General features: G+C 40.4%; 2 protein-coding genes across 3 annotated transcripts in view; one reads left to right on the top strand and one right to left on the bottom strand.

Annotated features, from left to right (window-relative positions):
• Positions 1 to 14,124, bottom strand: part of Wdr12 (WD repeat domain 12) — a 19,611-nt gene extending 5,487 nt beyond the window's left edge. The window contains exons 1-8 of the mRNA XM_029538678.1: positions 13,786 to 14,124; positions 10,879 to 10,973; positions 7,782 to 7,876; positions 6,491 to 6,597; positions 4,974 to 5,089; positions 3,941 to 4,095; positions 2,617 to 2,662; positions 757 to 842 (exon numbers count right to left, since the gene is read on the bottom strand). Coding sequence (XP_029394538.1) covers positions 757 to 842; positions 2,617 to 2,662; positions 3,941 to 4,095; positions 4,974 to 5,089; positions 6,491 to 6,597; positions 7,782 to 7,876; positions 10,879 to 10,973; positions 13,786 to 13,826 — 741 coding nt within the window. The 5' untranslated portion in view covers positions 13,827 to 14,124. The remainder of the gene's footprint in view (positions 1 to 756; positions 843 to 2,616; positions 2,663 to 3,940; positions 4,096 to 4,973; positions 5,090 to 6,490; positions 6,598 to 7,781; positions 7,877 to 10,878; positions 10,974 to 13,785) is intronic.
• A 9-nt stretch (positions 14,125 to 14,133) lies between these two features.
• Positions 14,134 to 25,188, top strand: part of Carf (calcium responsive transcription factor) — a 51,849-nt gene continuing 40,794 nt past the window's right edge. The window contains exons 1-5 of one of the 2 annotated variants that reach the window (XM_029538999.1): positions 14,134 to 14,219; positions 20,302 to 20,418; positions 21,137 to 21,265; positions 22,842 to 22,959; positions 23,970 to 24,197. In XM_029538999.1, the coding sequence (XP_029394859.1) occupies positions 22,885 to 22,959; positions 23,970 to 24,197 (303 nt within the window). In that variant the 5' untranslated portion in view covers positions 14,134 to 14,219; positions 20,302 to 20,418; positions 21,137 to 21,265; positions 22,842 to 22,884. The remainder of the gene's footprint in view (positions 14,220 to 20,301; positions 20,419 to 21,136; positions 21,266 to 22,841; positions 22,960 to 23,969; positions 24,198 to 25,188) is intronic. The other variant, XM_021198308.2, reaches the window with a different exon arrangement.

Genomic DNA, 25,188 nt, shown 5'->3' on the forward strand with positions numbered 1-25,188 from the left:
TCTCTCTCTCTCTCTCTCTCTCTCTCTCTCTCTCTCTCTCTCTCTCTCTCTCTCACACACACACACACACACACACACACACACACACACACCACGTAAATCAAATGCTTTTAAAAATTAAAACGTATAAGTCAAGGATGGTTGATAGGGCAAGAGTTCTTGCCCCAAGCCTGATGACCTACGTTCAATCTCCAAAACCCACATCAGGATAGGAAAGAACTGATTCCCACCAAGTCGTCCTCTGCCTTCCGTGCATGCACCTTGGCTCAGTCAAACCCCCACCCTAAATAAATGTAAAAGCAGGTTTAGGGCTGGACGGATGGCTCAGTGGTTAAGAGCAATTGCTGTTCTGCCAGAAGACCCAGGATTGGTTCCCAACCCCCAGCCAGGCTGCTCACAACCAGCCATAACTCTGGCCTCAGGTGACCTGACTCCATCTTAAGATTAAAAGCCATCTTATTACAAGGTCACAATAAGTTCATTCCTGTTTTCTGTAGAACCTGTGTTAACCATGTCATGAACTGTTTTGTGGATAGAGAAGGGAGAAATGATGTGATTATATTTTAATTAAAACAAAGCATAAAAACCACATGCCCAGTATCCACCAGTGAGGCAGGTGAATCTCTTGTAAGTTCGAGGCCAGCCTAGTCTACAACATGAGTACAGAGTGAGTTCTAGGACAGCCAGGAACACATAGAGAAACCCTGTCTTGGAAAACAAACAATCCCTCCCAAAAGAAAACAAATCAAAACCTACTCTTGTTAGTCCCAATTGTTCTGTTTTTTGCTTTTTTCTTGGTCGATTTGTGGCTTCTTCCATTTCATCTTCTTCATCTGTAGGGACTGCATCATAAAGAATAATATATAATATTGAAAAATTTAGTCAATATTAATGGCAAACTGGAAGAATGTCTTATTTTCTGGGTATACGGCTTTCTTTTCTCACTTATTAGGCAATATATATTCCTTGTTATTTTGGTTAACACAAAAAGGTATACAAACATACTATCTGATCTCTGGGGGCTTGTAGCTCAGTGCTAAAGCACCTGACCAGAATGCATGAGGTCTTAGACTCAACCCTTAGTATCAGCAAAAACAAAACTATTAACTGGATTAGCAATCAAACATGCACAAGTACTTTTTTTTTAAAAGCATATTAAGAACTCAAAATTAACCAGTTTGAAATTTTACTGTCTTTATGGTCACTGTTATGAATATGTACCATTTTGTCATAACTAGGAAAAACTGTTTCCCACTCAATTCAGACTAAGTTATGATCGTACTATATTTATACCATGCAGGAAATGAGGTAAACACAGGTTGGAAGAGGTACTTCAGCCATGCTTACTCTCATTAACTATTCCCTTTTTTTAAAAAAGAAACATGCTACATAGCTGTTTTTTTAGTGTTAGAGACCAAAGCTGGAGCCAGGCAAATAGCAAAGCCAGGCTGGAGTTCTGTCAGTGAGTTACAATTCCAGGTTCGTGATCAATATTAAAAATTATAACAAAGATGTTCTAAAATCGAAAAAGGTACCCAGGTGGTAGTGGTGCACACTGTAATCCCAACATGTGGGAGGCAGAGGCAGGCGATTTCTGAGTTTGAGGCCAGCCTGGTCTACAGAGTGAGTTGAAGACAGCAGGGCTACACAGAGAAACCCTGCCTCAACAACCAAAAAAGTAAATAAAAAGATATACATATAAAACCACTAATAGCTGGTACCAAACAGTATCTCATTTACCTGCTACGATCAAAGAATCACACATTTCACAAAAAGAAAACAATTTAAATCAATTTTTTCCCCAAAAATATGGTGAGTTTCTCACCAAATTTCTTTTGCTTCCATTAGCATTTCCTAACTTCTTTCAAGAATCCTTCCGCCTACAACTGTGTTTTTAGTCTATATTTTCAGAAGTGGTACATGGCTATAATCCCTGAATCTGGGATGCAAAGGCAGGAGGATCACATATTTGAGGTTAGGCTGGTTTATACAGCCAGTGCCAGGTTCCAGGGTAGTGAGGGATATACACAAGACCCTGCTTTAAATATGTTTTCTTTTTAGAAGGGATTTTTATGTGTATGAACGTCTTGCCTGCATGTGTGTGTGTACCACACTGTGCCTGGTGCACGTCTTGCCTGCATGTGTGTGTGTACCACATTGTGCCTGGTGCCCAGGAGCCAGAAGAGGGTTTCAGCTTCCCTGAAACTGGAGTTGACGATGGCTGAGAACTGTCAAGTGAGTGACAGAACTAAATCTGTGTCTTCGGCATGAGCAACAAGTCTTAAATCACTGAGCCATCTCTCCAGCTACTCAAAAATCATTTTAAAATAAATTAATATGAGCTACTAGTATTCAAAAAATACAACGTACAGATTTTTAGTAAGTGCATTCTGAGATCTAAGATATATTTGTCATATATGTAGCAACTGTCAAATAAAAAGGTGGCAGGTTTAAAAAAAAAGAAACAAAAACTTAAAACAGAAATGTATACCACATTTCTTTTTATATATACTAAAACACAATGGTCTATTTTTATAGCACATATTAAGTATAAAAGACCCTCACTGAAATTCTAGAATCATCATTAATAGGTCAAATTATAAAAAAAAATGATACCTGTAGACCAGATCTTTAGCATCTTATCCCAGGAACCACTGCAAAACTAAACAGATACAAATGAAGGGGAAAGCATATGTAATAAATTATTTTCCCCATCCCCACTTTTACTTTCAAAGTTTTGTTTTGCTTGCTTCATCTCTCTGTACACAGGCTCTGAAATCTCTCATAGATAATCATACACATGGCCTCCTACTCTTCCGGACACTGTAGCGGCAATCTCCATGGCAACATTCTTATGTAGACCTGAGCCCTGCATAGCTGCTTACATCAAAGTGCGCAACTAATGTACAGTACCTTAATAGGTCTGTTCTGCTTCTAGAACAAATTAGTCATGAGAAATGAAGTTAGACTTTCTCTACAGAAAACAAAGATTTTTTTCTCCACAAGGGACAAATGTTACAGTATCTAAAAACTATAAAGTATTTCCATGTAGAAAAAAGCAATATAAGGTTCACAATGAACACAAGTGACTTGGGAACACAGAGAAAGAAGGCTGGGGTATGCCAGCCACACGTAGCCTCTGTCCCAGACGTTTTGAGGCTCAAATGCACCATCACCTTTGTGTTCTGGCTTGTCCGGTCTTTCTTTGGCTATCATAGTCAAATTTTCTTTTGAGCTTTAAGAAGCTGAAGATAAGTTTCTGCCTATATGTATGAAAATAAAGTCTCCTAACTTCATAGTCAAACATAAGAAAGATAAATTTATTTAAATTTGGACTCAACAACATATAAACTCAAAATAAATCATGACTCTGAGTGCATCAAACATTGTCCCTGAGTTGTAGAACTCTCCTAAGTCTGGAATTCTCTGACGCAGCATAGGGAATTTTCAAGTGCTAAGAGGGCCTGCAGCCCTTCACACATCAATGCAGCTGTTACCCTCTGGTTTGAATGACTAACTCTTACCATTCTGATCATAAGGGGTAGGGTAGGCTGGGCATGGTGGCTCGTACCTGTAATCCCAGTGCTCAGAACACTGAAGCAGGACAATAGCAGGGACCTAAGGCCAGACTGGACTATACAGGGAGAATTCGAAGATAACCTGGGGCAGGGTGATAACCTGTCTCAAAAAACAAAACTAAGGGACTAACTAGATTACTTGATTTCTTTTTCTTTTAATCCAATTTGTAAAATACAGCTTATATAATAAAGACAGATACACTGACTAAAGAACTAAATCAAGTAAATCTATCTCTCTTATTCTATGGCTATTTACTTTGGGTCTAAAATCTTACTACTTTTAGTTTCTGAGTGTTAAGCAAGTTAGACAGCACCAGGATGAATACAGATATCCCAACAGTGACGGCACAGTGGCTGCTTACCTTAGCTCCCGAGCTATCAACTGCGATGGTGTCCACACTCCCAGCATGCCCTCGGCAGCAGTGCAGAGCTTTCACTTTGTTCCTCTCTACATTCCACTCCCATAAGAGAATAGTCTGGTCCATCGAGGCCGTCAGTAGTAAGCAGGACAAACTGTCTAAAACAAAAGGGAAAATAAACAAATTCATACAGAATCTCAGCTGCATCTTAGTCTTTATCATCCAGCATTTTTGTGAATGTTTTAATAATAGTCAGATGGACTGCTTTTAAAAGAGAGTGGACATGGTAAAAGGGAAAATTGTTAAGTCAGGCCTAGTAGTGTGTGTGTGTAATCCCAGCATTCAGGAGGCTGAGGCAGAAGGGTGACAGGTTTTAAGCTGGGCTGTAAAGCAAGTCCTGGGCCAGCCTAGGCTACACAGTGAGAACCTGTGACCACCCCATCCCTCAAAAAAAAAAAAAAAAAAAACCACCAGAAAAGATGTTTTACAGCAGGAAAAATGTGTTCAATACACGTAGTAACTTGAAAATCCATACTGATAGTTTTGGTAAAGATTTACTTTCATAAACATACGGATTTGGAGCTGGTATGTGGCTCGGTGGCAAAGTGCATGCCTAGCATGCATAAAACCCTGGGTTCAATCTCCAGAACCACAGGGAAAACAAACAGCAATCTATGGATTTTAAAAATATAATTATTGGGGCTGGAGTAACAACTCAGTGGTTAAGAGCACTGGCTGCTTCTCTAAAGGACCCAGGTTTAATTCCCAGCACATGAACGGCGCTCACAACTACCCGTGACTCCAGTTCCAGGGGATTCGTGACACCAGGCATCAACACTATACACATGCAGTAAATACTCATACACATAAAATTAAATAAGTAAATCTTAAAATATATAATCCTTTCCTTCTTGGATATCATATTTCTGAAAGACCTCATAGCAACTAAGGCCTGAAGTATTTCTCACCCACTCTTTTGCTACACTAAAATTAGTTCAATTTTAAACTCTTAAATTCCTTTTAAGTAGAATCCTACCTTTTTTCACCCAGGCCACATCTTTCACAACATCTGTATGTCCCACAATGGTCATTATTGACTTTCCTTCCAAGGACCAGATCCGAGAAGTCTTATCATAAGAACCAGACAGGATCCTACAATGAGGGGAAAATGCTATAAAATACAAAATGACTTTGAAGCCCTGAAAACCAATCCTTTCTATGGCAATGACAAAGTAAACTATGGACAGTAAACCCTTCTGTTTATGACGAACAAGATTTCACAGCAAAACAATAGGTCAGATGTTATACTCTCTTTACATTAAAAATATGGTATTTCACCTTTGTTACTGTAGAACTGCAAATTTCACCAATGCAATATAAACTGCTTATAAAGCCTAACAATCCTTAATTAATCACTGAAAATTATTAAAGAGCAAAAACACGTATGGGGATGTAGCTCAGAGGTGGAACACTTGCCCAGCAAGCAGAAGCCTCTGGGTTTGATGTCCAGCATCAGACAGACAGACAGACAGAGAGACATGACAGACAAAACAAGATACATACATACGGGCTGGTGAGATGGCTCAGTGGGTAAGAGCACCCGACTGCTCTTCCAAAGGTCCTGAGTTCAAATCCCAGCAACCACATGGTGGCTCATAACCATCTGTAACAAGACCTGACACCCTCTTCTGGAGTGTCTGAAGACAGCTATGTGTGTAATTACATATAATAATAAATAAATAAAGCTTTTAAAAAAAAAAAAAAAAAAAAAAAACAAGATACATACATACACACACACTCACAACCAAACCAAACCAAACCAAGCCAGGCGTGGTAGTACACCTTTAATCCCAATACTTGGAAGACAGAAGCAGGAGTTCTCTGAGTTCAAGGCCAGCCTAGACTACATAGGGAGTTCCAAGATGGCTAAGCAGTAAAGCATTTGCTGCAAAACCCAATGACCTGAGATCAGTGCCCAGAACCCACATGAAGGTGGAGGGTGAGACCCAACTTGATAAGAGTTGCTTTCTGAATGCCACATGTTTTACACACGTGCACAATGGCATGAGCATGACTGACACACACACTCCACAAAGCAAAATACCAAATAAAAGGAAGGATAGAAGTCAGCTACCAGTCAGGGTGATGATCAGCTGTAGGTACTTGCTCTAAGATCTGCATTCATACCTCTCTGACACCAGGCTGCCCAGATTAGCTCTACAGTAGTATGTCTGCATCTTCACGGTAGCAGGCAGGGATCGCTATAAAAATTAAATTCTCTCTTCCACGAAGATATCTCTGGTCTTAAATATCAATGACTGCTGACTCATATAGATGATAAAGGTCATGCCACAACATTTTGAAACAAACCTACTAATAAACACTTGTTTTCTTGAATACATTGGCTGCAAAAAGCCAATTTGCTGTGGCCACCAACATACACAGCACGGATTTATTTTTATGAAGAAAAAGGAACCAGAGAGAAATAGTCACATAGTGCACGGCAAAGACTGAAGGAGGTACAGAAGAGAAGAGCATATCTCCACGGCATACCATTCTTCTGCCCCTTTAATAGAGCTGATCCAGTCATCGTGGAACATGCACTGTTCCGGCTGGGGCGCTGTGTACTTTTCCACATATTCTAGTTCCACAACCTCTTCCTAGTCACAGAGAGAGGAGAAAATAAGTCAGGGACAGTTTTAAATATTACCTTGAAGACAGAAACTATGGGAGCCATTTAAAAGTTAAGATTTTAGCTTGGTATGGTGGTATGCCCCTTAATCTTAGTACTTGGAAGCAGAGGCAGGCTGATTTCTGAGTTCAAGACTGGCTTGGTCCACAGTGCAAGTTACAGAATGGCCTGTCCTGACATCCCCCCCACCCCCCGCAAAGACTGGCTAAAATGTTAAGTTTGCTCTTATATTCTATAATATTTTAAAATCACAAAATTTCATAGGCAATTACAAATTATAAACGATTTTATCACATTCATCTGTTTTGTGTGTTCGCATCCTGCAGTCCACAGTGGACGTCAGAGGATAACTTGTAGGAGGTGGTTCTCCCCTTCCATCATGTGGATCCCAGAGAGGAACTCAGGTCATCACCAGGCTTTGTAGCCAGCGAGCTTACTCAGTGAGCCATCTTGCTGGCTCCAAGTATCGCCCCCCCCCCTTCCCTAGACAGGGTTTCACTATATAGGTTGGCCCAGAACTCATAACATAGACCTGGCTGGCAATGAGCTTACAGAGACCTGCCTAGTTCTGCCTCTTGAGTGCTGGGATTGTACCATTACTCATGGCTGTATTCTTTACAGCCTCTGGTATTCTTTAATTTTTTTAATTACAGGGGAGGTATCACAACCACTGTAATCTAACCCACATTGTCTAAGATGTGCAATTATGCTGAACTCCCATTTAGCACTATACACTTACATTCCTGTTCTTATTCATGCTTTCACAAACTTAAAGACTCTATCAACTCCTTTGCATTTTCTTGAATAAAATACTCTTAGAGGGGCTCTACAAGATGACTATATAGAAACATAAATTCAAATTTCTGGTGAGTGGTCAAAGGTGCTTGCTCTAGGAAGCCTGAGGTCCTGAGGTCAATCCCTGGGACCCTCAAGAGAGAACTGATTCTCACTGATTGTCTCCTTACCTTCACATACAGGCTATGGCAGCTACACATACCATACCATTCAATCAATCAATCAATAAGTAAATATAATTTTAAAATGTTTTCTAAGACTCCTGGATGTTGAAAACAATTTAAACTGATTCCATAAGGATTCACTCATAGTATTTTGTAATGTGTTAAATCAAATAGAAGCAGTGCTCAGACTTACCGATGAAATGTTCTCCAGTTCCATGTGTTTGACCAAGGGCACTCGAAGAAACTGGCCCTTGATAAGGAAATCAAACTCAACATGTTTGTGGAGTTCTGAAAAAGAATAAGGGCCTTAGAATATTTCCGCCATATGTATGAGAACCCCCACGAGATCAAGTACACGGTACCCACTGTGGTCTCAGTTAATCTACAGCTTGTCCTGGAACATCACACAGATGTTACATTTTAGCATACTGCATGCTTTTTGTTTGTTTGTTTTTGAGTTAGGGTCTCTGTACTGGAACTCACAGATGTCCACCTGACCTTGTCCTGAGTGCTGGGATCAAAGGCATGTGCCACTATGCCACCTGGCTACATGACTTTTAAAGAACCAATATATTCCGTCCTGTTAGCTTATTCTAGATTTTATGGTTGTTGTAATTATTTAGGGGCTGAAGCGCTGTGGAAGTTGCAGCAGCTGCCCAAACCCTGCCTTGGCGTACGTGTCATCTTTTCCCCACCTCTGCTGGCTGGAGGCTGGGGTTTGCAGCAATATCTTGCACACTTTGCAAGTTTTCATGGAGTACTGTATACCCCACACTGTATTGTATCAACATGGGTCCATTAGCTAGTTTTTTTCCATCTTTGTGTGAGCACACATGGGTGCATGAATGTGAAGTTCAAGGCTGATGTTGAAAGTCTTTTTAGCTCACTTGCCAAAGTATTAGTATTAAGCAAGGTCTTACTGAACCCTCAGCTTGATGTTTCACTGTCTGGCTTCCCTGCTGAAAGCAAAGGCAGGTCACTTCACCAACCATCCTGGGTGTGGGGGCTGGGGACCTGAATGCTGGTCTCCAAGCTTACACAGAAACACTTTACTCTGTCATCTAAGCTCCCCAGTCCTCAGTTATGGATTTTTTAAAGTTGCTGAAATCCACCTTCTTGATCAGTCTGACTGCATCCACCATAATGTTCCCCATCTACTATTAACTTATTCAATGGCTGTAACAATTATTGATAATCACTATTTATATCTATTATTGAAACTGGCAATTAGTAATTTTATATATATACATATATATATGTGCATATATATACATATATACATATATATAATTAATATGCTGATTCTATTAAGATTTCCACAAATATTAGCAGTAATTTTTTATCAATTAATGGTTTATGTTTTGATATTTTGAAATCCTAATCATTTGCAATTTAAGAGCAATGACATCAGTTATTTTTATAAAATCACAAATAAGGTAAATATACATCAGCATCTCTACATATATAAAAAATGAAAATAAAGAGAACTTGAAAATACTATGTATCTTTGAATGAAAAAAAATATTGCAGCTTTTAAGCAATATAGACTGTAGGCCCTATCCATCCCTTGACAAACAAATAAAAACCTGTATATATAAAAGCATTATCTCACAAGTTATGGTGGTACATGCCTTTAATCCCAGCACTTGGGAAAGCACAAGCAGGAGGGTCTTTCACTGAGTTTGAGTCCAGCCTGTATCTACATGGTGAGTTCAAGGACAGCCAGGGCTACATAGTGAGACCCTGTCTCAAAAAAGAAAAGGAAGCAAACATAAACCAAAAGCACAATCTCACACTTAAGAAAAAACGGAGACTACTTGACAAAGAAGGACTTCAGGTGTAACTCTTACCTCCCCACCCAATGTGTCAAGGAGGAGAGATGCAAAAGGGCTTCACAGCATTAGAAACGCTGGCACAGGAAAGGTGAGGGTTTATATCATTTTCATATTGATTTATTTATAAATCAATATAATATCATATTTTACAGTGTATGTACACTGTAGCTGTCTTCAGACACAGCATACAATTTTCAATTTCTTATATGGTTGTGAAATTTGATAATACCCATTATTTTTTGGTAACTGTTTTGTTTCTGTTTGTTTGTTTGTTTGTTTTGTTTTGGAGACAGTATTTTTCTCTGTGAAATAGAGCACTGGATATCCTGGACTCACTTTGTAGACTAGGCTAGCCTTCCTTGAATTCACAGAGATCCATCTGCCTCTGCCTCCCAAGTCATGGGATTAAAGGTCTGCTTGGCTGCCATCACACCCAGTCTTTTTGGGGGTAATTTTAAACAAAAAACACTAGTGTTAATAGTGGCATTTTGTTATTGCATAAAATAAATGCTAAAATAAGTTATTTGCTTTTGTACAACTTTAGCAATAATGGGGCCTAAGCTTCAAGGTCCTTGTTTTATTTGTCACAAGCACAATCCTTTGATTACCATAACATACACTAAAATCTCTACTTCTAAATTACAAACACCTTACCTCTAAATTATCTTTAAAAAGCAAATTAAATAGGATTTTTTTTCAGAAAACTTTTCTTTCAACGCTTTCACCAGAAAACTCTGTGTTATAACTGACATATTTTGTTGTAAAAGTCACACATACTAAATACCAAAAATGGAACTTTAAAAAAAAAAAAGTGGGGCTGGAGATGGCTCAGTGGTTAAGAGCACTGACTGCTCTTCAGAGGTCCTGAGTTCAATTCCCAGCAACCACATGGTGGCTCACAACCATGTGTAATGGGATCTGATGCCCTCTTCTGGTGTGTCTGAAGAAAGTGGCAGTGTACTCATGTACATAAAATAGATACATCTTAAAAACAAAAACAAACAAACAAACAAACCTCACACATTTAAAGCTGGGCTGTGGTGGTACTTACCTTTGATCCCTGCATTCTAGGCAGAAACAGGAGGATCTTTGTGAATTCAAGGGCAGCCTGGCCTACACAGAATGTTCTAGGCATCTAGGGCTACAGAGAAAATACACAGGCTACATGCTATATTGAAAAACCAAACCAGCCGGGCATGGTGGCACATACCTTTAATCCCAGCACTCGGGAGGCAGAGGCAGGCGGATTTCTGAGTTCGAGGCCAGCCTGGTCTACAAAGTCAGTCCCATGACAGCCAGGGCTACACTTTTTTTCTTTTCTTTTTTTTTCCCAAGACAGAGAAACTCTGTCTTGGGAAAAAAAAAGAAAAGAAAAACCAAACCAAACCAAACCAAAAACCTATTTAAGTGTATCTGTTGGCACCATGCTTAACTTCTCAGAGCATATACACTTACCATTTTTGGTCTCCAGCAATTTATTGATAATGTTACTAAGGTCGGCAACTTCAGCAGTGGCAGGGATTGAGAAAGGAACATCATCCACTGCGTATCTGTAAAAGGAAATGATATGTCATATTATGTCTACACTTATTTTGGCAAGTCTTTCTTCATTCAACAGCTTTTTTTGGGTACTTCATGCAAGACTTGCTACATGGCATAAATAAAATGATGTAAAACGACGACTTTACTCTTTTTTTTTTCCCCCCGTAGAGTCCTGGCTGTCCAGGAACTTCTCTGTAAACCAGGCTGGTCTGGAAATGACAAAGATCAGGCTGCCTGAGTGCTGGGATCAAAGGCATGTGCCACCACAGCTCAGCAAGTCTTTATTCTTAAAATAGGAGTGTGGACACAGTGTCCTAAAGGATGAGGTGATGAAAGCTAAGTCACTTCAACCAGAGAAAAGGGGTGGAAAAAAGGACCCAAAAGGATGCACAAAAAATATCATTCTTAAGCCACAGCTACGAGAAGTGATTCTGCCCAGGGAAGGAAAGGGTAGCCTTGAAGGAGAACATGGTGGAAAGAGAACGTGGGAAACCAGTAACAGCAGTCCAGAGGAGCTGACACTAAAGACATGTAGATGTTTTACATCCTGTATACTCTGAAATAGTTTTTAATTCTTTGTGTAGCAGTCCAAGTGAGGGTACTCTATTTAGTGAGATCTTTATAGCTATGCAACAGACTGGATCAGAAGAATATGACCGGAAACGTAAGAGTCTCAAAGAGAAAAAAATTTGCAAATCATTTATTTAGTAAGGAACTTGTATCCAAAATATATAAAGAACATTTACAGTTCAATAATAAAAAGCCTTAAAAAAAAAAAAAATGGAAAAGGAATTTGAATAGTTTTCCAGAGAAAGAACAATGACCAGAAGACACAGGACCAATCACAATGCACATCACTTGACATCCATAAGGGTAGTCCAAATCAAGTGTAGGTGAAGACACCGAGAAGAACCTTCATCAGTGCTGTGATGATGTAAAACAGTAGTTACTTTGGAAGACAGTGTGCTAGTTCCTCTAGAAGTTAAATGTGGACCCAAGAACCGCACTTTTAGGTACATGCCAAAGAAAACACATGTTCACTGCACACAGTGGCGTGGGCCTTTAATACCAGCGTTTGGAAGGCAGAGGCAGGCAGATCCATGGGTCTGAGGCCAGCCTGGGCTACACAGTGAGATCCGAGCCAGCCAGGGCTACACATGCTCATATAAAAACTGTACATTAATGCTTACACAGCCACTATTCATAATAGCTAAAATACTGAATGTCTAACTGAACAACAAGAGAAACTGAGTCATACAGTGTGGCCATAAAGTGTCTTATGAATAAACTAAAACAAAACAAAACAAAACAAAACAAAAAACAACCACCAGGGTAAACAAAGATGCCATCCACAAAAGACCACACAGTTTGCATAATTTCATTATAAAAGTGTCCAGAATAGGCAAATCTACAAGTAGATGGTAAATCAAAAAGGAGTTGACTTGGGTGGGGAGCACTTAAGGGATGGAGTGTCAACTAAAGAAAGGGCAATTTAGAGCCAGGAAGTGGTGGCGAACACCTTTAATCCCAGCACTCAGAAGGCAGAGTCAACTGGAGTGAACAATTCTAGGACAGCCAGGGCTACACAGAGAAACCCTGTCTTGAAAAACCAAAAATACAACAAAAAAAGGGGGTGGTACTAGTGAGTTTTTTTCCAAAATGGATTGTGTGGATGTTTATACAACTCTATTAGTATGATGCACCTAAATTCCATACATATTATACATGTATCACCAGCAAAGTTGACACCTATATAACTTACTTATATATAGACATAGAAGTACACACATACAAATATATACACACAGTCCTTGTTTTATCAACTAGACAGAAGCCAAGGTCCTCTGAAAAGAGGAAATTCCATTAGAGTGGTCTGTAGGCAAGTCTGTGGGAGCATTTTCTGGACTAATAACTGATATAGGAGGATCAAGCCCACTGAGTAGAGCCACCCCTGGGCAGGTGGCTCTGGATTGTATTTTAAAAGCAGGCTTAGCTAGCCATTGGGAGAGCAAATGCAGCTTACCCCCATGGTTTCTGCTTCAGCTCCTGCTTCAGATTCAAGCTGAGAGTTCCTGTCTTGGCCTCCTCTGAGATGACAGTAACCCAGGAGTCAAATAAACCCTTCCTTCCCCAAGCTGCTTTTTGTCAGTGTTTTATCACAGCAAGAGAAACCTAAGTTGGACACACTCACACAAAATACACCTAATCAAATCGGACATTGAATTGGCTTTATACTAGTTAAAAAACAAAACAAACAAAAAAACCTGCTCCACAAACCCCATATCCAGTTTCTAGTCTGTTTGAAAAAAAAAAAAAAAAATGAAGTTGCGCTTTCAGAAACCACGAGACACCATTAACGGACAGCCTGTTCAACCCTCAAATTACTGACATGATGTGTGCAGCATGCAGAAAGCAAACGTGAAGCCCTGTTCCCTCCACACACGTCAAATTATTAAGAGCTCACGGAGGTGGGTAGAAAACGGAGATTCAAGACGTGACCACCGCTTCCAAATGAGACGGCAGAAGTGCCTCACAGGCGAGGCACGTGAAGGGGAAGGCGAATGAAGTCTTTTTTATTTTTTTCTATCCGGCCGTCAGCTTATCTTATGTGCAATAAATCCTTTTAATTGCAGCCAGATACGGATAATTATTGAAGTTCTTTCAGCTTTGATTTACTAAAACCTTGTCCGTTTCTTCTTTAATGTATATCCCCAGTCAAAACTGCAAGGATCACTCGGGACTACAAGGTCCAAATCGAAGGAGTCTCCAAACGAGATGGGCTCCTGGAAGACAGGGACAGAAGCTGGAACCCTTACTTACTTCTTGTTTTCTGTGTAGAAACGTGCCTGGAGTTGTGCCATGGCTGAATATACACACGAGGCTTCTCCACGAAAATGTATGCGTTGATAATCAAGTAGCTCTAAGGTAGACTGCGCCGCAAGCGCAGCAGACGCTAGGCTTCAGTTATCTCCCTCCGGTTCCTACAGACCACGAGGTTCTATTTCCACCAGCGCCCAGCCCGCACACATCAAGTACCTGTTCGTCTTCTGTGCACTGTTCCTACAGCCAGATTCGGCCGAGACCATGTGGTCTTCCCTCAGAGCGGAAAGACCGGAAAGGAGAACGAATCGGAAGGGAACTGGGTGACGGTAGCTGAGAAGGGTCGAATCTGATGGGCCTGCGCTGCGCCTCCAGGAGGGGCGCGCCTGCGCATTGTGCTGGTCTCCACGGCGGGGCCTCGGAGCCAAGACGAGGTTGAGTAGTCTCGTTTTGAATTTTCTCCCTTCTGCTTACGGCGGACTCCCCTCTCGCGTGGTGGGGCTCGCTGCGGCGGCAGGGTTGGGGGAGCCGGAGGTCTGGCAGAGCTGTCTGTGCCCAGCGGCCGGACGCTCCCTCCCAACCTCCCTTCGTCCCCCTGCCGCCTCCTCCCGTCACCTCCTGACCCTCCCGGGCCGGGAGCAACCGCCGGCCCCCGCCCCCGGCCGTCGCCGGACGCCGCTGCGCGCTGTCCCTGCGCCCTCGTCCGCCTCCACGGCGGCTCCTTCGCCGTGGGTCCGGGAGGGGGCCCGCGGCCGGGAGAAGGCAGGCTGCCGCAGGGGGAGGCGAGGTGTCTGTCCCGCAGAGGGTGCGGAGCCCGAGAACGCACCACGGCCACGAAGCGCCCGAGAGGGGCCTCTCCCCCCCTTTCCGAGTCTGATGTTTAGAAAAGCGTCCTGTGCACCTTCTCCCCTGCTTTCGGACTTTTTTTTTTTTTTTTTAAATAATCTTGATGTCACTTAAAGGCTTGGTCTCGATTATTACTCTAGTTATTTTCCCGAGTGGAGAATAGATGGGGGGCTATTACTCTTAAGATCCCAAAGTCACTTTTTTTTAAGTCGCCTGAAAACCTCCGGGGGTGGGGTGGGCAAGGGACACACTCCTCTGTGACAGCCGTTTAGAGTCAGGCAGAACTGGATTGCAAAATGTGTTGGCTTACCGTTATGAGTGGACAGGTGAATATAGTCAGAGATTTTTCTATATGTCGCCTAATTAAATTTAAATCCGTAGGAAATTAGAAGCTGTCTAGTCAGTTGGAGTTGAAAAACAATCCTTTGTTAAGTGGACGACCCCAAAAAGCATGACTGCTTTCAGTTTATTCATTTTACAGAATTGCATGCCCCGTAACAGGAATGCCTGAATTTGATCCTACCTGTTACTTAACCTCTGTGCCACACTAAGATTAGCTATGACAATTGAATGTCACATAAGAAGCACTCAGAAAATGTTAACTATTGCTCTCATAAGAGCTACCAATAGAAGTTTTTACCAGAAACTTTACTGATGTAGGTGGAGACATAAAATGAGAAAAACCTCTGCCCAGAATACAGAAAGAAGAAAAAAATTCCTTGTTCACATTGGGTTTGCTGATAACAGTGTTAACTATTGATTTTTTACTGATATAATTGATTAAAATGTTTTAAACTTTCTTTAATTTGGGTTTATCAGATTAACCATACATTTGGAAGTCAATACATTTTTTTTTTTAATCTTAGTTTGAGTGGAAAACTATGATTAGGAAGACACAGAACACGAATTACTCAAAGAGTTCAGTTTGCAAAGCACACATCTTGAATTCACTAGAATATATTTTTATTTGGCTAAGTGACTAAGAATACCCGGGACAAGCTTTTTTTCAATTGTGGCTTCCGTGGCTTAGCTTCCGTGGCTTAGCTTCCGTGGCTTAGCTGGTGTGGCTTGCAGGCATTACTTAGATAGCTAATGCTAGAGTGTTGGTTCTCTTCATTTTAGTTTATATCAACTGCAGACTTCTGGGATTCATTTACTGAGATCCTCATGAAGATTTCTTTTTCTTACAGTCTCTTGGTGTTTGTTTGTTTGTTGTTATTAGGGTTTTTTTTTTTTTTTTTTATAGTTTTTGTCTTTTTATATTTTCAAAAACAGTGTACTTTCCTTATGACCTTCAAGTTACTGAGTATCAGGACTGACCGGCTGAGCCTTCGCAGCTGTACTTCCCAGCCCCGGGTTTGTTTTTTTTTTTTTTTTTTGGTTTGGGTTTTTGAGGTTTTTTGTTTTTGTTTGAGACTGGGTCTCTGTAGTTGAGGGTGGATTTGGATTGACTCTGTTTCCCCAGATTAGCTTTGAACTCTAGGCTCACCTAATTCTACCTCCTGAATACTTCGGTTATACCTGCCTGCAGCCAGCCACACTTGCTTGTTGCCTGTTTTGAACTCTGAGTCTAACATTCTGGAATTAATCTCAGGGCTGTGTATGTCCTAAGCCTACACTTAGCTACATCATGGCCCATGCTCTGGGATTTTAAGAGAATTAGCCTAGTTTCTTTTTATCCACGGGGTTTGTGTTCCTCAGTTTTGGTTACCTGCTGTCAGTATGAAGTGGAAATCCTAGAAATAATTGATGAGTTTGAGATTGTATGTCTTTCTCAGTAACGTGATGTCTTGCACCATCCTACCTGGGGTATGAATCATTTATGTGTCCAGGGAGAGTGTCCACTCTGTGTGCTGCTCACCTATTAGTAGGTAGTAGGCTTTTGGTTATTAAGACATTTTCATAGGCCTTGTGACACAGTAAATGCAAAAGTGGTGATAGTGGCAATTCACATGTGCCAAAGAGAAGTTAAAAAGTGTTTAAGTAAAATGATGAAATTCATAATTTGGAAAGAAAAGCTATAGGCTAGTTTAGTAACATCAGTAGTACAACAAGCTGTTTCAGAGACCACATTCACTTGATTTCAGGTATACCTATGGGCTCACGACTGTACCCAAGGGTAAGAGGGCAGGAAACCACTGTACTCCACTTACCATTAAATGGATAATCAAATCACTTCATAGTCAGTGTAAAATAGAATATTAAGTAATACTTAAGCTCTCAAAGAGCAAAGAAATAAAAACGTTTGTGTGTGCAGGGTAAGAGCTGTAGAAGTTGTTGGGTGGTGGTGGTGGTGGTGGTGGTAGTAGTCATGGTGTAGGCCTTTAATTCCAGTACTCGGGAATTAAAGAGGCAGGTGGACCTCTGTGAATTTGAGGTCAGCCTCGTCTACAGAGTGAGTTCTGGAAGATCCAGGGCTACGCAGAGAGACCCTGTCTCAAAAAATGTAAATAAATAAGAAGCAAAAGCTGTAGAAATCAAGATTTTAGAAGTTTTTAGGGAAGACAAACCCTTAAATAAAAGATATTTTAAACATGATCTTTAACTTTTCTACAAAAGTTTAAAAGTTGGATCTGCCCACCTCTGCCTTTTAGTGCTGAGATTAAAGTTCTTTGCCCCCACCCCCCAACCCTACACACATGGCTTGGATTATTGGTTTTAAAGCATATATTTTAGTCCACAAAAGTTATGGTAGAAACAAGATTGATGTTGACAGTTTTTCAGAAAGTATACCTGGGATATTACCCTTAATGTTTTGAACAAATATATTGGCTGTTGATCAAAATCAAATGTCCATAGCCCAAGTACTGCCCCTTCTAGAGAAATATCCTGGCTAATCTCTAGCCCTCTGCCATGAGTGCCCCATGTGCAAATAGCCTTTATAAAGTAAAATCACAGAAGCACTAATGTACCATTTCTTCCAAATCTTTATTTTTTAAAAAAGATTGATTTTTAATTATGTTAGTCTTGTTTGTGGTTTATGCACATGAGTGCAGTGCCCACAGAGGCCAGAAGAGGACATAACACCTGAGGCTGGGGTTGTGGGTGTTGTGAGCCACCTTATGTGGGTGTTGGGATGATTTACACTGGTCTTCTGCAAAGCAGTATGTTCTCATAACTCCTGACAACCTCTCCAGCCTTGTAACCTTCACCTTTGTAAAGTAGTATAAACATCCTAGAAAGCAATTTCCTGGAAAAAGAAAAGTGGGCTTTCTGGAGTTTATTAAATATTCTCCATCCTTAATGCTTCTTTCTTTGTGCTCCTTGTGACCAGTCCTGGTACTTCCTGCTTACACAGTATATTTGTCAGGTCTAGGACTATAGGTTGCAGGTGTGGGAACTTTATTTTCAAGCATCTTGTGGCTCTCAGAGATACTCCACTGGTAATCATTTTCATCAAGGGAAGAAAATGTGGCTACAGAAATCGTTGTTTCAGTGATAACTGTAGACTTGTTGGTCCTAAAATAAATTTGTAGTTGTAGATGAGGAACCAGGACAAAGGTCACTTATTCCAGGACACTATTCCAGGACACAAGCACTAGTCAGTCTTAGACTTCAGCTCTTTTCACCTGAGTGGAATACATTAACCACCATTTCCTTACAGAGAACATGCTATCGTGAAGGCACAGTCACAGCTTTCACATAAGCATGTGGCTGGCACTGTTATAATTTAGTGCCCCAAAGGAAGACCCTCAATGAATGGGCATTTCTGAGGCAAAGTAACTTAGGCATCTGGACTTGAGACTTAAGCCACTGCCTGAAGGTGATAACTTTGTAAACTTTGTCTTTTTTTTTTTTCCTGGTTTGGTTGGTTGTTGGTTTGGTTTGGTTTAGTTTTTGGTTTTTGAAGACAAGAGTTTCTCTGTGTGGCCCTGGCTGTCCTAGAACTCGGTAGACCAGGTTGGTCCTGAATTAACAGATTCACCTGTCTCTGCCTCTCAAGTGCTGGGCCTAAAATCATGGGCCACCCATGTCTGACCACCTCCTTTTCCTTTTCTTCTTCTTCTTCCCCACACCCCTTTTAACCAATTGAGTCGTTTTAATGCTGCCAGTATGTACATAGGTGTAGGGCCATCCACTGGAGCTTAGGCAACCTCAAAAGGGTTGAATCTCCCTCCCATTGGGAGCCATCAATTTCAGCTGTTCCTCAGTTGAAGGGTGGAGCTCTTTTCTTTTCTTCCTTTTCCTTCTCTTCCTGTTCCTCTTCTGGTTTTGTTTTTGTTTTTGTTTTTGTTTTTTTTTGTTTTTTTGGTTTTTGGAGATAGGGTTTTTCTCCGTGTAGCCCTGGTTGTCCTGGAACTCACTCTGTAGACCAGGCTGGCCTTGAACTCAGAAATCCGCCTGCCCCTACCTCCTGAGTGCTGGGATTAAAGGCGTGCGCCATCACACCCGGCTGCTGCTGCTGCTGCTGCTGCTGCTGCTGCTGCTGCTGCTGCTGCTTCTTCTTCTTCTTCTTCTTCTTCTTCTTCTTCTTCTTCTTCTTCTTCTTCTTCTTCTTCTTCTGAGTCAGCCTTTCTCTGTGTAACTTCAGCTGCTCTGGGACTTACTCTGTATAATGAAGAGTTTTAGATGGATAAAAGAAGATATCAGTTATGCTTCATCAACACGTGAGAAACTGGAATAAGAATATCTGTTCTGGGTGGAGAGATGGCTCAGCAGTTAAGAGCACTGACTGCTTTTCCAGAGGTCCTGAGTTCAATTCCTAGCAACCATAAGGTAGCTCACAACAACCTATAAGGGGATCTGATGCCCTCTTCTGGTGTGTCTGAAGACAGCTACAGTGTACTCACATACATAAAATAAATTTAAAAATCTTTTTAAAAAATTAAAGAATATCTGTTCTACTCATGACAGAAACATCTTAAGGTGGATACCAGAAACTCTGAGTTGAAAATGTTTTTACTGGCCGGGCAGTGGTGGCTCAAGCCTTTAATCCCAGCACTCGGGAGGAAGGCAGGCGGATTTCTGAGTTCGAGGCCAGCCTGGTCTACAGAGTGAGTTCCAGGATAGCCAGACTGTACAGAGAAACCCTGTCTCGGAAAAAAAAACAAACAAACCAAAAACAAAAACAAAATAGAAGAAAAAAAAAGTGTCTCTGAAGATAGTTGCAGTGTACCCATAAAAACAATAAACAAATCTTTAAAAAAAAAAAGTGTGAGTTTTATGTAATACAAATCCACTTAAATTTAAAAGATTCTTCAATAAGTATGGAACAGAAGTTTTAAGTGGTAAAAGAATCTACACCATGGTATCTTTCTGTTTTTCTTTCTTAGGGCTAATAAATCAATTGAATTTAGTGATACCAGGGTTTTATTAGGCTGATTATTTTTATTTTATATATATGCCGCATTTTGTTTTCATGTAAACCTGTTATTTACTGACTTATTTAGTGTATGCACATGCATTTGTGTGTGTACATGTGCTCATTCAAGCACACACCACTATGCAGGTCACTAGGAGGTCAGAGAACGGCTCTCTCCTTTCACTGTTGGGGTTCCAGGAATTTAGTACAGAACATCAGGCTTGGCAGCTAGCAACTTTCTTTACCCACTGAACCATCTCATAGGTCCCATTGGAGAATTGTTTTCTTATAGACATTACTGAGTTTGTAACCTGTGGTTTTATTTAGGATCTTTGCATTTATGTATTCATGACTTTTCTTCTATTTAGGTATGGTGAGATCAACAGATGAAGAGACAATTGCCATTGGGAAACCAGCCCATTATTCACAGTTCTCAAAAGGAGTGGGCATGCTGTACCACAAAGTGCCAACAATATAACCCCAAGGTCAGTGGTAGGTAGCCATGGGAAGAAGACTGCAGAAGAACCTTCTTGTGGTTTTTGAGAGAAAGACTGGGCAAAGAAGCCCGTAGTAGACTAAGGTGGCCAGATGAGAGTCTGAACAAACTTACTGGGCTCTGGCTTGTGCTGGCTGGCAGCTGGCCTTAGGGTACCAGGCCCAAGTGGCTCAAAGTTTACACTATGCTAATTTCTCCTTTCCAAGTTTGTCAAGCTAATACTAGGTAGTATGAGTGTTTAGGTTTAATCTCGTTATGTAATCCAGGCTGTTAAATGTTACATATGTAATCCTAGAACTCAATCTTCCTGCCTTAGCCTCCTGATTACTGGGATTCTAAGCATGTATAATCCATACCCAACTGGAGGAGATAGGGAGATCTGAATGTTAAGAGTACCATTAGTCATCGTCTTCAGGATTTAAAAAGTTATTCTTTGATAATTTCATACATATATACGATGTGTCTTGATCATAGCCAACCCAAATTCCACTTCCTCCAGACATCCCCAACACATGTTCCACTTGCCTTCATAATCCACTGAATCCAGTTAGTGCTACCAGAGGCCACCCCCTGAAGAAAACTTACTCCCCATTGTCCAGGAGATATCAGTTGCCAATAGCTCCTCAGCTAAGGATGGGGCCTTGTGAGCCCCTCTTCCATCTATGCTAGAATATTGATCAGCTTGATTTTTTTTTTTTGTTTTGCAGGTAACCATAGCTGCTAGAAGTTCATGGGGCAATGATCATGTTATGTCCAGAAGACATTTCATGACACTCATTCCCATCCCCAGGTTCCTACATTCTTTCCGACCACTCCCCTTTTCTTGAGCTTTGGAGGTGAGGTAGAATGGTAATTCTTGAGCCTTGGGGGGAAGGTAGAATGGATTATATATCCCATTTGGGGCTGAGCACTCAACATTCTCTAAGTCTGAGTACTTTGACTGCAACTCACTGCAGAAAAAAAGCTTTCCTGACCAGAATTGAGAGCAGCACAAATCTCTGGCTCTAAACATATTTAGAAGGCAGTTTGATATGTTCATTCACCAAAACAATAGCAGGTTTCCTCATAGCAGCTATGACCTCTCTAGCCATAGGCTTTTGACTAGGTTTAGAGCACCAAACATCCCTTCTATATAGTGGGCCTCAAATCCAACTAGGAAGCAGTTGGTTATCTCCATAACAACAGTGCCATTGATGTACCAGTGAGCACATCTCACCTGGTTGGTCACTATTATAGTCTACTGCTGAGTAAGTCCATTAATGCCGTTTTCCTCCCAGTGGCCAGAATAGCACCTTCTAGCACTATGCAAACTGACTTGTAGAAAGGAAGCTGTCAGGTCAGCTCTAGCTTGAGCTCTCTAGGTATCGCAATCAAAGTCTGTTGTGTCTTCAGTGGTAAAGCCTTACAAACTCTTCTTTGGTTGGTTGCATAAATATGCCTAGTAGTTTCCCCTTATCTGAAACTTTAATTTAAAAAAACGTTTTTATTGTTAATTGTGGGCAGGGTGTGTGTGTGCATGTACCACTGCGTTCATGCAGAGACCAGAGGACTTTCCCTACTGAGCTATCTTGTAGGCCCCATGTCACTCTTTGTAATTTCAGTTTCCTGTAAAGAGCCAAGGCTAGAAAATACTAAATGGGAAATTCTAGGAATAACTTTTATTGTAGTATAGAGTAATCATTCTATTTTATTATTACTTACCTTTTATTGTGCCTAATAGACCTAGTATAGAAATGCTAGTATAGAAATGCACATGGAGGATTTGCTCTTTCCTGAGGTCTTAGACATCCACTAGAGTATTCAGATGTGTCCTCTAGGACACATATTCCATGGATGCATAGTCCTGTCATCACCAAAGCATCTTTTCTAAAATCATGTGATGCTGTATAGTTAACCTATCTTGAGGGACACATATTGCCATGTATGTGTAATACCATCAGCACAAGGCTTCTTCTCTAAACTTGCATAAGGCCATATAGATTTACATGTTCTGAAGGACACATGTTCTCAAACATGCACAGTTCCATTTGTACCAAGGCATCTTTTCAAAAATTATGTAATATTGTATAGGTTACACCCAACCCATAAAATTAACCTTTTATTCCACTAAATATGTGCCGTGAGTGTAACATAACTTTATAACACAAATTCAATTTTAGTGAGCAAGCATAGGATGTAACTAAGAACAGAATGAGGGAACTATGTAATCCTAATATTTAATTTGCCTTAAATGCATTCTGGTGCCTTGGCAAGTTAATTAACAAAAACAGTAATTTTCTATTTATAGAAAGGAAATTATTTTACTTAAATTGTGTGAGAGGCCATAGTATGGAAGATGAAAATTTTACTTAGGATTAACATCCCCATAAACCGTCGTTAATTGTCCAGTTGACCAGATATTTAACCTTTCAGCCATTAACTCATCAGAGAAAATGGAACTGACTGTGAAGCCAGCATGGAGCAGTGTCATTCGTTAGCGGGCAACTGTGACGATGGTGAGACGTCAGAAAGAGAGGCTCAGGGATTTGAGGTAGGGATTCACCGGGAAAGTGTTCTCATCTTAAGAAGAGCAGCGTGACATTTAACAACTTTTCATGCTTAAAGAATAGTTTGTTGTTCTCACAGTGATACAAGACTTTTAATTTGCCAGGAATGGAAGTACACACTTGTTTTTTCAGCACTCAGAGACACAGGCAAAGGATTAAGGTCATGCCTGGGATACATATTTATTGTTTCAAAAAGTTTTTTTTTAACATATCTATCATATATTTAATTTAGAGATATAGAATTTTTATATTAATGCTTAGGTATAGACATAAAATTTGTATATCCAAAATACATTTTTAAAATTATATTTTACTTTGTTCAAAAGCATCCCTGAGGATATAAAGACTTAAAAAACATAAAAGTCAACAATTTCACTTAGGACAGCTGTTCTCAGTTTGTGAGTCACAACCCATTTTGGGGTTGAATGACCCTTTCACAGGGTTATCCTCAAAACAAATATAGTTCATAACAGTAACAAAATGACAGTTATGAGGTAGCAATGAAAGTAATCCTGTGGTGGGGTCAGCACACATGAGTATTCAGGGTCACAGCATTAGGAAGGTGGGAACCACTGGCTGAAGACAACTTTGGGGTAGAATGTAGCTCAGTGTAAATGGTTGGCCTAGCATGTAGAAAGTCCTGGGTTCAATATCCAGCACTAAAAATATCCAAACTCACTGGTGCACACCTTTAGTCCCAGCACTTAGGAGGCAGAGGCAGAGGCAGGCAGATCTCTGTAAGTTCCAGACCAGCCTGGTCTACAGTGTGAGCTTCAGGACAGCCAAGGCCATGTGGAAATACCCTGTCTAAAAAAACAAAAAACAAAAAATAAAAATGAAAAACAAACACCCCCTTTTGTTGCAAAAGTAAAATGAACAATTAACTGTAATATAAATGTCTGTCTATGTTTAGTATACAGTCTTTTTTTAGAGATTGTAAAAATATGGCATATTTTACGAAGACTGAAGTAAATTTTTTTTTTCTTTTCAAAAGCATCGGACCTGTATGGACTCTGGGGATCCTTCCTTTGGACAAAATGATCCCCCTGCCATTTTGCCCATTACTGCTCCTAAAACATATGATTCACTCACAGCTCAGGATATGCCAGAGACACTGACTGACACACAGGCCCTTCATGAAGAGCAATTTCATCTTTTGGACCAAAATGGGCAGCCTATTCAATATGATCTTCAGTCTTTGGGAAATTCTACTGCACAAATGGTGAGGATATTTTATAAGTAATGAGTATTATGTAATTATGATTGAAAAATGTGTATTAATCATGCTAAATTAGTTTCCTTTTTATGTATTTGTTTGTTTGGTTGGTTCTTTGAAACAGGGTTTCTTAGTGTAGCGTTAGCTTTCCTGTCTGTTGACCAGGCCAAGCTCAAACTTGGGTTTCTGCCTGCCTCTGCCTCCTGAGTGTTGGGATTAAAGCCCAGCCACCCTAGTTTCTTTGTCTATCTGTCCATCCGTCTGTTCTTCCCTCCCTTCCTTTTAAATTCTTTTCTCTTATATCATATCCCAACTGCAGTTTCCTCTCCCTAGTCTTTTCCCACCATCTCTCCTCTCCCCCCCAGATCCACTCTCACCTACCTCTTCTCAGAAAAGAACAGGCCTCCCAAGCACGTCAAGCAAACACAGCATAACGAGCTATAGTAAGACTGGGCATTTAATGTGGTTGTTGGGATTTGAACTCAGGTTCTTCAGAAGAGCAGTCGGTGCTCTTAACCACTGAGCCACCTCTCCAGACCCATACTTGATTTTAAAAGTCCTGTTCCCAGCAGGCTTCCATAGTCACCAAGATGGCAGAAAGAGTTGGAATGTGCTCTTAAGTGTAGATACCTACTTGCTATCTCAAAAGCATTTAACTCATGACACTTGAAGTCTGGCAGAGTTCTCGTTGAAATTTTGATTAAAAGTGAGGACTTAATATAAAAGAGTTTAATTACTAATATATAATTTTAGGAATTCTTATGGGATCATCATTAAGAATTAAGAAATAATCTGTTTTCTATATACCATCACTAAAAAGCAGTACAACAACAGTTCTTCGTTGTTCTGTAGTAATCTGCTCAAAAGGGTAGGCTAATACCTAGTGGTATATATATATGTGTGTGTGTTATATATATAGCATATATATATGTTATATATATGTGTTATATATATAGCATATATATATGTTTTATATCCCAAAAGTTCCCTATACCCC

The sequence above is a fragment of the Mus pahari genome, chromosome 5 (assembly GCF_900095145.1).
Source record: "Mus pahari chromosome 5, PAHARI_EIJ_v1.1, whole genome shotgun sequence".
In the NCBI taxonomy this organism is placed as follows: Eukaryota; Metazoa; Chordata; class Mammalia; order Rodentia; family Muridae; genus Mus; species Mus pahari.